This window comes from Ascidiella aspersa, chromosome 6 (assembly GCF_963924565.1).
Source record: "Ascidiella aspersa chromosome 6, kaAscAspe10.2, whole genome shotgun sequence".
Lineage (NCBI taxonomy): Eukaryota > Metazoa > Chordata > Ascidiacea > Phlebobranchia > Ascidiidae > Ascidiella > Ascidiella aspersa.
In genome coordinates, this window is record NC_139452.1 from 28,533,863 (window position 1) to 28,549,949 (window position 16,087).

Here is a 16,087-nt window from a genome sequence, read left to right on the forward strand (position 1 = left end):
TAATCCCAGTCGACTTTTTCCTCATTTACAGTCACTTCACTCTTAATTCCACACCACGTGCGACCACTGGAGGGCAAACACACGAACCTGAGTCGGCCGTCGAACGTGAATGGGAAAACACATTCAATTCCGTCCTTGGTGCATTGACCTGTGACCAGTTAAAATAAATCGGGTTCTTGGTTTTCAACTCGGCTATAAAACGTTTAGATTTTGTGGTAATACCGTTAGGTAAACATTCCCTTAAATTGATTTGGTCTCAAAAGTTGGTACTTTCATTTAAAGCTTTCAAGAAAATCTTATGTATTTTGACTTGTGTATAAACATATAGCAATAAAGCGAAAAAAAAAATTGTACAGTATAACACTTCAATGCGACAAATTTTATTTTTTGGTTGCAATCTGATTTTTTTGGAGAGCGGCTATTTTGTCGAAGATGAAGTTTTTCAAAATAGAATTAAAAATAAAGCGTTTGCTTTGCGAAAAATGTGCTAGGCCCATTTAATTATTGAAAATGCTAATCAACTATTTTCTGGTTAAAACACATTACTTACGTTTTATTGTTCTTGTAGCTCCGTGTACCGTTGCAAAGGTTATAAAAGCCACAATCAACGTTAAAACTTTCCTCATACCCATATACCTAACTATGTGACCATGCAGCATTCTGTGAGTACCTAGATTGAAAAAAACTTTTGCATTTGCAAATCAAATATTTCGTTCTTACAGTTTGCGACTCTTTACTGTGTGCTGTACTTCACCTTTTCAAGGCTACCCTAACGACGCCAACATCCTTGTATTTAGGGCTTTCTTAACAGTAGTGGTTTAGGGTGTTTTAAGGTGCAGAAACGGTTAAACTTACACTGATTATAACTATAGCAGGTAATTGGCATAGTAAGGATACCAAAGCCCATACAGAAATACCTATCATTTTAAACACTAAAAATATCTCATTATTCATTATTGATTTTAAAATGAGATATTCGAAACGTTGCAAATGCTCTCTGCTTCTGTATGGGCTTTGATATTCGTACTACGTCTTACTATAACCTTTAACCATTATGTTCCAGAGAAATAACAGTTTGTACACTTGAATAAAATTTATTGCGGGCCCTCAAATTTTCTTAGTTGTTATCAGAGCCAAACCTTAACCTGCTGAACAGCTAACGACTGTTCGTCTAACGATATTAATTTGTCAAGAGCAATATATTCTGTTCAGTGTTGTCGCCTAATGTATCGATCTTCTAAGCCTACTGGAACCTGTCAACACTTGTAGTGTTTGCCTTATACCTTAGCCTCTCAGCATCGCTGTCGCTGTTTTGGAACTGAAACGCTAGCATAAGGCGTAATAGTTAACGTTCCCGTGTATTCAACGTTCGCCATAAAATCCAAACCTTACTCCCACGCCTTACGTAGAAATCAATTCCCTTTCGCCTTCCGCCACTGCTTCTTCGTACAGATGTCCGACTGGTTTCCCAATAACAGTGTAGAACTGCTATCAGAGCTATCACTAAGGATAGATAACACTCTTACACCGACAAACACATATACACATCTTTAGAATATAGGAAGTGTATAGGTTATATCAAGTCAAACAGACATTTACAGTAGTAAACATTGTTGTGTTTTACAATAACGCTGTTTTCGAGAATTAAATTTATATCTAAAAACGAAAATATATTTATTTAAAAAATGTCTGATCTTCCCTCGGGTTTTAAACACATATTTAGTTTTATTGTATATATACGCGTCAGCCAATAAGTGGTCGACAAGCAGAAACCTGCTGCCAATGGTCTTGGATCCCATAAAGATACGCTCTTTTATATCTATATTACATACATATGGCCTTATTTTCTATTTGCATCGCAAAATTACAAAAAATCTTGGTTTAACTAATGTATTTAACAATCTACTGCAGCAATCTATGTTGTAGGGTTTAAGGGTTATTTATTTTCAAGCGATTCCGCTCGACCTTTAAATGATAGCAAAAATCAATACTTACCCTGTTGTTCAAATCCGTCTTAACCTTATTATCTCGATCGAAAGACAATATCGTGAAACTCATTTAAACAGATAGCAAAATAACCTTTAAACAGACAAAATTACCGTTCGAAGAAATAATACGTATCGTCGTCTGCTTATACGTACAGCTAAAACACACAATACTTCTACTATCGTTGTAAGACGTATCCCTGCTATATATCAGGTAGTACTGTATAAAGACAAATGGTACCGAAATCTTGACCAGCTTTCGAACAACCGTGCTTCATCAGGTCAAAGTAGAAATGAACGCAGTTAAAAGCACGAAGTAGAAGCACAAGCGAGTAAAAAGACCTTCCTATATTTAAACATTTAAACTTTGGAACCGCTATTAGCAACGGAAGTCTGAACTTTGGATCCACTATAAACGAGCTTTGAAACTTGACACCTCACGAAATGTCCCTTAAAAGCCTTTGGGTATAGCACAATGCCTATAACGATCTGACCTCTGTAAAGCTAGATGATCGGAATGCAAGCCAATGGATTAAGAGCTTAACTCCTGACTTGGACCGAAAATGGCTGCATGTAGGATGTCAACATTGCCTTAAATTACATTTTTGTGCACATATTGCAAACTGAATGGAGTTATTAATCTACGTAATACAAGGTATTTGCCTCAAAAAATAATATCACGGGGTCGTATTATGCGAGTTTAGTAACTTTAATAAAAAAATAACTAAAGTGCTGCAAATTAGCATTACTTATTACAGCCACTTGCAGTACCATCGCTAATTCAACTTTAAGTCGCAATGCTATTGATCTTAGCAGATATGTGGCTTAAGTTTGGCGTTCCCCTAATTCCTTACAACATAGCAACCGATGGGAGATACACTCACAATTCACATATGTGTTCAACAACTGTGATCTAGCTCTTTTGAAGCTGCCTTTTGACCAACGATAACGGCAAACGTATCGATAGTACACCAAAACTATTTAGCAGTCGTACTGGCCTTGTGTATTTGTCTGGACAAAGGTTCGTTTCTAGATCCTATTCGGAAGTTGTCCAAGAGGTTTGACCTGAAGTCAAACCTTATTTAGTCTTTGGACTTTCCATAGTCTTTCAGATTGTTTCCGAGAGACTACACTTTCGATTTGTCCTTCAATAAAGTAAATAGAGAGAGAGAGAGAGAGAGAGAGAGAGAGAGAGAGAGAGAGAGAGAGAGAGAGAGAGAGAGAGAGAGAGAGAGAGAGAGAGAGAGAGAGAGAGAGAGAGAGAGAGAGAGAGAGAGAGAGAGAGAGAGAGAGAGAGAGAGAGAGAGAGAGAGAGAGAGAGCAAGTCTGGTGCAAAAGTAGGTAGGCCTATTGAGCTTGCGCTAGGTCAAAACAGAAAGCCTAGGGAGCAGTTAGTAGCATTTGAGTACATTTCTAATTAACACTTATGTAAAATCTTCAAAGAATGCAACCCATTCCTGTGTTGGTGTAGCTATTCTTTCCAAGTCTTACTATACCCCCAATCCATTGTATTAATCTTTATTTGCAACGGTGACAAAATACTGCCCAATTCTCCATGGGATTTACAAATTCTACGTACAGCCACCGTGAAATTACAGCTTTTGTAAGGTTTTTAATATATAGGAATTGCTTTAACTAAAATAAAACAAGTATGCACCATATAGAATGATCTTTGTTCGATTTTCGTTGGTAATTCATTCGAAACCGTTAAGAGACAAGGTTGACAAACAGTCGCCACTTTTGTATTTCACACTGAAAAGGGCACAAAAGTCTTAAAAATAGTGATACGAAAATACAAAGCATTGATGCATTGTGTTGTAGACAGACCCCTTGCACAAAACAAATGAAGTTAAAAAGTGTTTTAGGGTTTATAACAAACCCGCACATAACAAAACACACATATTTTACTACGGCGAAGACAAAATGAACGTTCCCTTATATTTCACAAGTTACTTAAAATCCTAGACTGCTACATCGCGACCATTCAAACAACCAATTAGCCATTCAAAAATCTATATTGCGATTAGCAATTCAACAATGCACTAGCTTAAATGGACCAGTATAGTTCAAGATAGCTTTGCCCATCATAATATGTCGTTTTGATTTCTGCTTTCACCCTTAGAGCAGGGGTTCTTAAACTTTAGCCCCCTAATTTTTTTTTTTTGGCTTCGCGTGGACCACGGTAGGCGAGAAATATTCAGAGATGACGTCATAAATTGACGACACAATACAAATAGTCTTTAGAAATATGCTGATGATAAAATGAAGTCTAAATACATTGCTAAAGCCATTTATTCTTAATTAAACACTTTGAAAAAAATGATTACTTCTTAAATATACACTAGTGTTTCAATTCGGCCTTCACGGACCACTTAAAATTAGTTCACGTACCCAAAGGGGTCAATGGACCCCAATTTAAGAACCCCTGCTTAGAGAATTCAAAATCAGTAAACCAAGCCAGCATTATTATTGTTTTTTTCTTTATTTTCTTCCACATTTGAGTTTCTTCTCTCGTCAAACGATCTCGGACTCACTACTGACAGCTTGTGGAGGTCCACTTTGGCTAGACTGCGAATAAATTACAAAGTTATGACTTGTAATATTGTTTTTTACATAAAAAGAGTTTTTGTTGTCGTTGTTGCAGGAACTGCTTATGCTGGCATACATTTCATGAGAGAAGATGTATTTTGCTTGATTCTTTACATGTTTATTAGATTTTACGTTTTGTTATCATAAAAATGAAGAGTTTGTTTAAAAGGTTTATTCACAGTTAGCTACTGCATAAATGAGGTTACTTAATAACTTGTAAAACTACAGCTTTTTGTATTTCAAATTAAAAGAAGCAGTTATTTTAGAACTGTACAAGATTTCTCCAACGCCGTTTGGTGTTTGATTTTTGTACTATAAAATCTACTAAAACATTCGCTTACACTTTATGTTATACGTAATAAGAACAACAGATGTTGAAAATGAATAAAGAGTTATTCGAAACGTTCAAAATGCAACCTACTTCTGTATGGGCTTTGATATTCTTATTACGTCTTACTACAACCTCCAACCATTATGCTCCAAACTTTATGTTATTATTCCTTTTTCAATGTACGAAAACTTCTTGAATATAATACGAGCTGAAATAAGGAATGCTTAAACACTTACTGTATGTGCTTACGCGTTATATTTATCGTAAGTGATTTTGTATGGAGCGGGAAATTTATGACGCCGGAGTCGACTCAAGTTACGGGTTCACTTCCTAATATGTAAATGGCGCCAAGCGCTAAGGACCTAACAATGGGCATTTCCAAACCGCGCCAAACGTTATAAAAATATTCCTCTAGCTTATGGGACCACCATGCTTTGTACTAAATGGCTAATATAAATCCACTTTTGGTTCTCGGCTCAGAAAATAAAAGCCATCCGTATTCAAAGCCCATACAGAATAAGGTAACTTTTGCGAAAGTTCCACTAAATCTGAAGATAATTTCTGGAAATGGAGTTAGAATTATAATGAATATCACAGCCCATACAGAGGTATAGGTTGCGATTTGTGAACGTTTCAAATAAAGCGAACAATATTGAAAATATGTAGGCCTATACCAATCTTTCACCAAATGCTACCCATTTCTGTATGGCCTTTAAAAGCGCATGAGGCTTTTAGTGCGCATGACTTTCGGTTTTTGAGCCTATAATAGCTTTAACAGGTTTTTATTTTGGAAAAAATAATGCAAATTCAAACTTCGTATTTGGTTATTGTTTTTTTTTAACTAAAAAAAGTGGCACTGTAGACAATTGTTTTTCACTGTTGACAAACTTTCGCACAACCGTTCTTTATAAGGAAAATAACATTTTCTACAGTGCCACTTGTATTCAGTTTTTGAATAGGAAAAATGCGGCCATTAACCCACTAATTTTAGTTAATACCTTACAGAGGTTTGTCTTTTAGTTATTTTAAAGCATCGTGGTAAAATTTCCCAGCTCTTGCCAGTTTGTCAATGCCAAAGCGTTTCCCTCTACTGCTAATCAGCGGCAAGGAAGTCTATTGCTTCACAAGGCGTGCCATTTTTCTTGCGGCTGCGCAGGAAGCTATATACGTCAACTCACCGGGTCTTTTTTCAGAAGCTTTATCTTGCTTTGTTCTTGCGCTTCACACTTGCCGTCCACTGTTACCACAGCCACATGACGCCTTCTGAAATTGGGAGCATTGACGTGTTAGCAGGTGCTGGTTTATAGTGTTGGTTATTCATGGGATCTACTTAGTCCAGGCCTATTTCACCGCCACAAATGTGAGGCCCCCAATTATCGAGAAGTAAAGATTAAGGCATAAGGTTATCAAAAAAAACAGAATGTAGAAAACAACCTTTGCTAATAGAGTTGTCGAGTATATATTAACTAAAGTCAAACGATACCTACCGAATACGTTAGGCGAAAAGGCTCCATATGGTTTTACTATATGCAGCTTACCGCAATCTATTGTTATTTTACTTGCATCGTCTATGAAAGGGTTTATTTACGCCATTTTATTTGCCCGGCCCGCTATTTTAATGCTTTACATCGTTTTCTACTGACTTTAAAAACATTGTAATATTCTAAGTTGGTAAAATTAATATGGTGGATCAATTTTATAAATATTTAGATTTTTTCATAATTAAATTAAAACATGTTCTTTCACCAGCTAACCTTTAGTCCAAACCTAACACTAAGGAAAATGTTAATATAAAATCAATCATAACGTTTGAGTTAACGAGATGCACCAGCTGATTATTTTTTAGAGGAAATTAATTTTCAAAGATGTTAAATCAGATGCATTATAACTTCCTAGTAAGTTCGCAGACCCAAGTTTATGAATCACTTATCTAACCCAATCAAAATGTATTTTTTACCTTCGCATTCGCCAAACCAGTCCAACAATAAGTGCAAGAACCGCAATTGCTGCCACCACCAGTAGAACCGTTATAAGCACTAAGTTGTTGCTTTTGCTTTTCCCATCGTCGTTGGCTTTGTCATCTACAATCTAAAGATATCACACAAATAGATAAGTGAGTTTACGGACGGTCAAAATGGTTGCCTGCGATTCGGTAGCAAAAAAATCGGGATGTATGTAATAGTAAAAATATAATATATAAAAATATAACTATGACTTTTCATATTTAGAATTAAACGTAATGCTTATTTATGTATTCAGAAATTCTGCTGTTGTTTTTCATTGGTTATGTACTTCGGCTTAAAAGTGCTTTCTGAACTTTTTGTTGCAAGTTTTGGTTTTAAATTTAACCCTATTAGACTTTACAACATTGCAGACAAATTCGCTACGTTGCAAACCCTTACGCTGGGATTTTTGGATTGATGCTATGATGGTCTGTAACGTTAAGGCCTTTTCCGTTTCAATATGCCAAGCATGGTCATATCCTGCTCAATTCTAAATAAATCCAAGCTGTTTTTTGATAGGCGTTCGCGTGGGCTGCAAAACCATGGTTTCGTCGGATGGCAAGCGCGGATGTACGCACATTGCACATGCCCCGCATTTATTAGAGACAGAACCCTAATTCTAAAGATTGAATTTGTCATGTCTGCTATGCCTCAATTAAACGTTTGGTAAAGTTTACATAAAACAAACTTGGTATTTTTGAAACCTTTTTAAAAAGTATGAGTGATACCTAGTTGATAACGAAAGTTTCCTTTAAAAATGAAATAGAAAATTGAAACTTTTATATTTGAATAAGGATTTGAAAACATTCGTTATGGCAAATTTTAGGTTGCGTATAAATACTAATAATTTGTCTTAAAGCCAAACTTTGAACGTCGAAAAGATAAAACAAGTCATCCAAACGTCCTTAGATGCACAATTACAAATAATTTAGTTTACTCTGAAATACAAAATGTGTTAAAAACTGAACATGTTATTGTTAGTGGGCTTACTTTGTCTTTGTCGTCGTTTTCCGAAACTTCACCGGGTGCTTCAGCTTTGCTCTCTCTGCCTTGTATGAGAGTGTTTGTTGGAGCATCTGCTGTCGTTGTTGGATTTGGGAGCGTTGTTTTCGGTTCTGCTGTAGCGTTCGAAGAGATTTTTGATGTTGTACTTTTTGGGGGTGTTGATGTGGTTGCTGCCAATACTGGAGTTCTAGTTGTTGTTGCTGTTGTTGTTAAAGATTTTATTGTCGATGTCGTAGTTGCTGTTGTTCGAGCAGGAGTTTTTGTTGTAATTGTTATGTTTGTTAAAGAATTTGTCGTCGATGTTGTAGTTGACGATGTTGGCAAAGCGGTAGTTTTTGTTGTAGTCGTGGTTGTTTTTGCAGCAGGAGCTTTTGTCGTAATAGTTGTTCTTGTTGTTGCTGTTGTAGCAGGGGCTTTTGTTGTTGTAGTTGTTGCTGTTGTCGTTGTTGTTGGTGCAAGAGCTTTTGTTGTTGTAGTTGTTGCTGTAGTACCCGGAGCTTTCGTTGTAGTTGTTGTTGCTGTTGTAGCAGGAGCTGTTGTAGTAGTTGTTGCTGTTGTCGTTGTTGTTGGTGCAAGAGCTTTTGTTGTTGTAGTGGTTGCTGTAGTAGCTGGAGCTTTCGTTGTAGTCGTTGTTGTTGCTGTAGTAGCAGGAGTTTTTGTTGTTGTTGCTGTAGTAGCAGGAGCTTTTGTTGTAGTTGTTGTTGTTGTTGTTATTGTTGTTGTTGTTTTTGCTGTTGTAGAAGGAGCTTTTGTTGTTGCAGTTGTTGCTGTTGTCGTTGTTGTTGGTGCAAGAGCTTTTGTTGTTGTAGTTGTTGCTGTAGTAGCTGAAGCTTTCGTTGTAGTCGTTGCTGTTGTAGCAGGAGCTTTTGTTGTTGTTGTAGTTGTTGCTGTTGTCGTTGTTGTTGGTGCAAGAGCTTTTGTTGTTGTAGTTGTTGCTGTAGTACCCGGAGCTTTCGTTGTAGTTGTTGTTGCTGTTGTAGCAGGAGCTGTTGTAGTAGTTGTTGCTGTTGTCGTTGTTGTTGGTGCAAGAGCTTTTGTTGTTGTAGTGGTTGCTGTAGTAGCTGGAGCTTTCGTTGTAGTCGTTGTTGTTGCTGTAGTAGCAGGAGTTTTTGTTGTTGTTGCTATAGTAGCAGGAGCTTTTGTTGTAGTTGTTGTTGTTGTTGTTGTTGTTGTTTTTCCTGTTGTAGCAGGAGCTTTTGTTGTTGCAGTTGTTGCTGTTGTCGTTGTTGTTGGTGCAAGAGCTTTTGTTGTTGTAGTTGTTGCTGTAGTAGCTGAAGCTTTCGTTGTAGTCGTTGCTGTTGTTGTTGCTGTTGTAGCAGGAGCTTTTGTTGTTGTAGTTGTTGCTGTTGTCGTTGTTGTTGGTGCAAGAGCTTTTGTTGTTGTAGTTGTTGCTGTAGTGGCAGGAGTCTTTGTTGTTGTTGTTGCTGTAGTAGCAGGATCTTTTGTTGTATTTGTTGCTGTTGTAGCAGGAGCTTTTGTTGTTGTGGTTGTTGCTGTTATCGTTGTTGTTGGTGCAAGAGCTTTTGTTGCTGTAGTTGTTGCTGCATTAGCTGGAGCTTTCGTTGTAGTTGTTGTTGTTTTTGTTGTTGTTGCTGTTGTAGCAGGAGCTTTTGTTGTTGTAGTTGTTGCTGTTGTCGTTGTTGCTGTAGTAGCTGGAGCTTTCGTTGTATTTGTTGTTGTTGCTGTAGTAGCAGAAGTTTTTGTTGTTGTTGTTGTTGTTGGTGTTGTAGCAGGAGCTTTTGTTGTAGTTGTTGCTGTTGTTGTTGATGCTAAATTTTTTGTCAATAATGCCGTTGTTTGTATGTTTACAAACAGAAAAAGCACCACGGCAACAACAAGCAAACCTTTTATTGTATTCATGTTTAACTTTATCTTTTTGGAAATTCAGTACTATAAAGTCCTCTATATTGTGCAAAACATTTATTGAAATTATTAATCTAACTATGGATATTTCGATTTGCATTAATAACTACACGTTAGTTAGAAAACAACCAAAGTTTTATAAAACAAGTGTTGACAAGCCAGTCCATACGTAGCTATAAGAATAACTTAAACTCTCTATAGTTTTCCTAACTTGAACTGTAACTAAGCACTCTGACGAAGCAAAACTTGACAGAAGAGCGAATTCATAATATAAGTCAGATAAGCAAAAACAGCCAAAGCATAAAATTGTACAATACACTTTAGAAGAACCGATCTCCGCTTGACATCTACATAACAGAAATACTACTAAAGTAGACACGACTATATTTTAACGGAGTACTCTGTACTGAGCTTGACAATGTAGTATAAATCGTTTGCAAAACTTGGTTTTGGTAGGCCTCGAACAAACTTCACGGTTTTGCTCGAACAAAATTCACGGTTTTGCTGCAATAAAGACGAAAAAACACGGCTAAAGGCAAAGTCGAATAAGATCCTCCCCAAGTTGATACCTAATTCTGTATGGCTTACCTATTTCTTACTACGTCTTAGTACGACCTCCAACCGCTCCAAACTATATTGCAATTTGTATTACAACGGTTCCACCTAATTCACAATTTTAAAAGTGTAATGTCTAATAAAATGACTGATTTTTTAGCCGCTATCGTCAGGATTAGGCGGCATCAAAATGGTCACGACCCGCTGTAAGGTTTATGAACCGCCATTTGCAAAAAACGCGCCTTTTTCGTTTCGATTCGCGTCTCCTCTTGCGGATACGTGTCGGATTTCAACTGCACAAGCACGATGCTAAACTGCATTATAAAGCTGTTGGTCCATGCACATGAAAATACATTGGGTGTTAGCGTTTGTTAAATGGGAAGTCATCTTCTTACACCGAGTAGTCACGTATTTATTTCCCCGAAACTGTATTTGCCTCCCTAAACTGTATATATTTTACCTATTTTTAACTATGTAATTACATTTTTTTCTGAATTGCAAGTCTTAGTTGTGTGTCGAGCATGTCTTAGATGAATCTTTTTAACGCAAAATAGCCGTGCGTCCAATTGCACAATCGAACATGAATGTTTGGACATGTTAAACGATATAAAGTCGTTTCTCGCTTCGCACGTTTTTCGACTATTTTAACTATGTAAATGCAATTTTTTGGGGGGCGAATCTCAAATATGTTTCTAAAGCATGTCTTAGCTCATTTTTGAGAAATATTTTTTAGCTCAAATGCTCGATGCGTCTCATCGCACCCTCAAAAATGAAACTTTTGGCAACTTAAAAGATACAAAGACGTTGTTTCGCTTTGCGCAAATCAAAATCATTTTGTAATGTAGCTTTTGTATTGAAAGTAACACCTCTTTCACCTTAAAAACAAATTATACGAACTGTGTGGTTTAGTAACTTTGTGATCTCACGTTATGTCGAAATTTGTTACGTCATCTATGAAGTTTGTTCGTGGCCCCTCTAAGCAAAAATTGGATCCTCGTCGGGTCACAGCATCTACATAATGTTAGCTAAAATGTACAGTGCGTTAGGACCCAAGCTTGATGCATGTAACTGTAAATGTACAGGATGCTAGGGAAAACCCAGAGTTGCTTCCTTCCCGTTCAGACAGCAATGTTCGTTTCGTTTCTTCGTTTCTGTTCGCAAGGGAAATACCGAATAAGCGTTAGGTCAGATTTATTAGTAGCTGACGAAATTATTCATCGACAAATCAGGTTCAGTTCGACAAAACAAGAATAGGTTGCTGGTATACAGAAAAGTGTATCAGTTAAGAATCTTGCACGTTCTGCAAACCAAATGCGTCTTAATTTGGTTGTAGCTCAATTTTTTCAAAGCAGCAAGATTAATTTTTCGTCAAGAAAGTTGTTTTACATTTGGTATGTGTTAATTGTGATGGTGTATGAGATATGTGAATGCATGTGTTGTGCTCAAAGTGTGCTGCGTACATTTAACGTTGCCTTTAATATTTATTTAAAATTTTTTACCTACATTATAAAGTACTGAAACTGAGAAACAGTAAAATAAATAAAGCCATACAAATAAACACAGGCAACCAAAAGTTGGTAAATAAACCCTAATGTTCCTAAACCTTACTAGAAACTCGGTAGTCGCCGAATATATTTTTCACGTTGTGTTTTATTTTAACTTCGTGCTTTAGTCGCATATTTTAAATAGGGCTAGCCACCTCGTAAGTCGCACTGGGCAATCATAACGGCCCGGTATAGAACACCTTGCAATGCAAAACTAGCATTAATACTTTACCGGAGGCTTGCTGTTCTAGAAGCCAACTACTTGACAAGGCTAACTCTGAAGTCTGTTTCTTTGTATGGCTTTGATGTTGACTTACCTATACGCAACCTATTAATTGTTTACCCTGTATATTAAATCCTATCCTTGTTTACTCAGAGCCAAAGAAGCGAGATCGAAAATCATCAGGAGGATTATCAGGCACTTGCCTGCCACCTAGAGGATTTGCGGACCATGTGCGACCCGAATGAAAGGAAGACGCTGAACGCAAGGTACGCAAGAAGGAAAACACTATTAAAATGCTCTGCTATGCGATATTTACTAAACTATATGGTCTTTTTGAAGCAATACATGCTTATATGAAGCTGTAGTGAACTACAGCGTTTTAAATGTTGGATACCTTGCTTATTTTGATTTTAGTGATTGCTTTTGAAGCGCAAATCTTGAATTGTTTTCACTGAAACTAAGAGACAGTTCTTATTTCGTTTTAACCGTTTATTAAGTGTTATTAGTCGCGCTTACAAAACTTTCCTAAAAATGTCTTCAGAAAGGGGGTAGCTGTCGGAACTAGAAAAGAAAAACTACAAACACAATTAAAATTTACGTAATAAGAATATCAAAGCCAATACAGAAGCAGGTATCATTTTGAACGTTACGAATAACTCTTTAATCATTTTCAAGATGTTGAAAATGAATAAAGAGTTATTCGAAACGTTCAAAATGATACCTGCTTCTGTATGGGCTTTGATATTCTTATTACGTCTTACTACAACCTCCAACCATCATGCTCCACAATTAAAATTAAAATACGCAAAAATAAAAATGAATTAAAAACCAGGCAAAACAAATTTTACACCAAGCGTAATCGCGATTTATAAAATAATTTTTCCTTATTTGAGATCTGACACAATTTATTTAATCCAGAGTTATAAAACAGAATGGATTACCAAAAAGTGTGAATCTTTATTGTTTAGTTTTAATTTTAAGTGCACGATACACAATACCGTTAGCAGACGGTTTAGATTGTGATACCGATATTTTATATTTTAATAATTTTTTAGGACGTTTCATGACTACGTTTATCGTTTTTAGTGTATTAATATTTTTGGTCTTTCTACAAATAAAAATACCACTGCTAACTCCTGACGTTTTAGGTACACCGAGTGCACCAAGTTCCTGGGCAGGGTTTGTGAGGTTGTTTCGGCGCGCGAGGAAGCGCTTGAGCGCCTCTCGTCGTTCCACGCCAGTGCGCATGACGTCATCGTCACGCTCGACCGCCTCGAGGACAACGTCACTAACAACCCGATCTCGACCGAAGAGCTGAACCGCTGGCAGAGCGATTCACACCGGTTGACAAAGCTGATGAAAGATTGCTCAAGGTACAATTTAATATTCTTAAAGTTAGTGAAAAATCCTATGAACAAACAGAGCTTTAATAGTTTGTGACAAATCTAAAGGCTCCTGACCATAAACATTTAATATTAAACAGAGCTTACCAAGTATACATACACAAGTATAGTTAGCATTTTATGAATTTCTATGATATTAAAAATTAATAAAAATGTATTCGAAACGTTCACAAAGTGCTACTGTACATATAATTTGGATGAAGATTGCGCAAGGTAAAATTAAGTTTGTGAAAATCTAAACTACACTGAGCATTAAACAGTTTCCAAAGCTACAAACCTTAAACGATACTATCACTTGGTATCGGGTATCGGTTCAGATCCGATATAATCAAACATCCATACTTCAAAGTTTAAAATACAGAATTCTCAAAATCTAATCAGAATCGAAAATAATATCTAACACGCCACCTTCCTGTTGCTTAGCAACGGCTCTGGCCTAGACCCGATTCTTCAGCAAGCCCAGCTTACCACGCTCGACAGCGCCTCCACGCGAAAGCGCACCACTGTACGAGGATACGTGAATCGCTTGCAAGCGAGATGCGAGAAGCTGCAGGCTTCAATCTCCATGAAGCGAGAACACTTTGACGAGGTGGACAGCATTTGGCACGGATTCCTTGACAGGTAAGCCATAAATTTGTATCAGTCGGCAAATATCGAACATAAAGAATAAAAACAGCTGATATCCTTTGCTGGAAAGCATCTTTGTCTGAATCTTATGGATTTTGTCTATAGGAAGGTTAAAACATCCTTGGCAACAAAAATAGCTTAATTTATTATTTATTTTAAAAAAATAGCTTAATTCTATTGATCTATCAGTCGCCCAAAATCGTGCATTAAAGATAAAAAACAGCTTATGTTCTTTGCTGGAAAGCTTCTTTGTTTAAATCTATTTCTATTTGTTTTATAAAAAGGTTAAAACATCCTTGGCAACCAAAAAAGTTTAATTATATTGATGTACCATTTAATCCAGTAGATTTTGACCTTGGTGCCTGAAGACAAATAAAATGAATAAAATAATTAGTGACTAATGTTACTTTCCCAATATCCTACAAAAAATATTTTTTTGCTATACTTGAAATAAAAAAATTGCATGCTGATTATTGGGATTAAAAATCTAAAGCATACAAGGGCCAAATTTGGTTGTATCCATAACTTTAACTATTAGTAACTATTAGAGATAAACTGTTTCTATTGACCGGTATTTACAAATCGTACCAAAGCGTTTACACTCATAACAAAGTGCGCCTTGCTTCAACCAGTAAAATCAGCATTTGCTTTAACATTATGCAGGAAAGAGAAGCTGCTGAAGGCACTTGAAGATTTAGAGGAACGTGCTGAGATCGATATCGCCATGGAAACGCTGAACATCGAAAGTATTCAGGAATTTATCAAAGTCTACAACAAACTTCAGGTGGGATAGTACATAACCAGTTGTATATTTGCAATACAGAGGAATCAGGTGGCACTGTATAAAGACAAATTGTATTTGATTCTCGACAAGCTTTCGCACAACCGTGCTTCATTAGGTCAAAGTATAAATGAAAACAATTAAAATGCACGTAAAAGCACAGGCGAAAGTAAAAGGCGATAAGAATGGTGACGTCTAACATATCCACAGGCACATGCTCGCAAAAGCGTGTTACTGACGCAAAAACAATTATACTACGAGCGCTTCAAGGTACGATGGGTGTAGTACAGCCTGCTATGAGGTGTAGTGTGACATAAAGCCCAAATCCCGATTGAGCCCGACATTAATGGCATCGATTTTGCAATACAGTTACACGTATGATATTTAAAATACAGTAGAACGTAGGATATTTGCAGGAGCAATGCATTTTATGCCGATTTTCTTAGTTATGCCAACCAACTGAGATTAAAATCTATGTGTTTGTCTATATTTTTTTTAATTTTTTAGTTTTTTTTTAAATTCTTAGGTTCGTTGCTGTTAACTAGTTGCTGTTAACTAGATAAGTCACAACTGTTTTTTGTGCGCTATTTGTTAAAAGAAGTTCACTTTTCGACGAGGAGTAAAACGTTACTCGAATTTAGGTTGCTTATCACAGCAACCCAAGTCCACTAAAACAAAGCCGTTATCACATCTAAATATGGAATTGGGTCGCTAAAAGTTAAAATATTTTACATGTTCAGATGTGCGGGTAATGCTATACAGACTAAACACTGGCATAACTTTCAAACTTACAGGAAGAGCTGGAACTGAAGAAGTACGAGCTGAGTGGACTTCAAAGCAAGGGAAAACAACTCGGCGAAACTGATCCGACACAGAACAACGTAGTTAAAGGTAATTGTGCTAATTGCGGCATTAAAGCGAAAATAACAGGCTTTTATATATTGCAAACCTAATTGTTTGACCTTTCAGACCGTAATTTTGTTTACTATTGTTTTAGTTATGTTTGGCAGCCACAAGTAAGCCCTTCTTTTTTGGAAATAGCAGCTGCTTATTAATGCCAACCCAAGCTCTGTATAGCCTTGACTAGTACGTTCAAAAGGAATCAAAGTCCTTGAACTTGAGAAGGTATCCTCCTGTGACCTTACAAATTAATCAGCACCAGTGCTTGGTCACCAAGT

At 36.7% G+C, this 16,087-nt stretch overlaps 1 protein-coding gene across 1 annotated transcript in view; it reads left to right on the forward strand.

Annotated features, from left to right (window-relative positions):
* LOC146141129 (nesprin-1-like) overlaps nucleotides 1–16,087 on the forward strand; it is a 340,733-nt gene that overhangs the window by 208,610 nt on the left and 116,036 nt on the right. Inside the window, exons 40-44 of the mRNA XM_083392820.1 lie at nucleotides 12,252–12,364; nucleotides 13,247–13,471; nucleotides 13,925–14,122; nucleotides 14,792–14,912; nucleotides 15,704–15,800. Coding sequence (XP_083248946.1) covers nucleotides 12,252–12,364; nucleotides 13,247–13,471; nucleotides 13,925–14,122; nucleotides 14,792–14,912; nucleotides 15,704–15,800 — 754 coding nt within the window. The remainder of the gene's footprint in view (nucleotides 1–12,251; nucleotides 12,365–13,246; nucleotides 13,472–13,924; nucleotides 14,123–14,791; nucleotides 14,913–15,703; nucleotides 15,801–16,087) is intronic.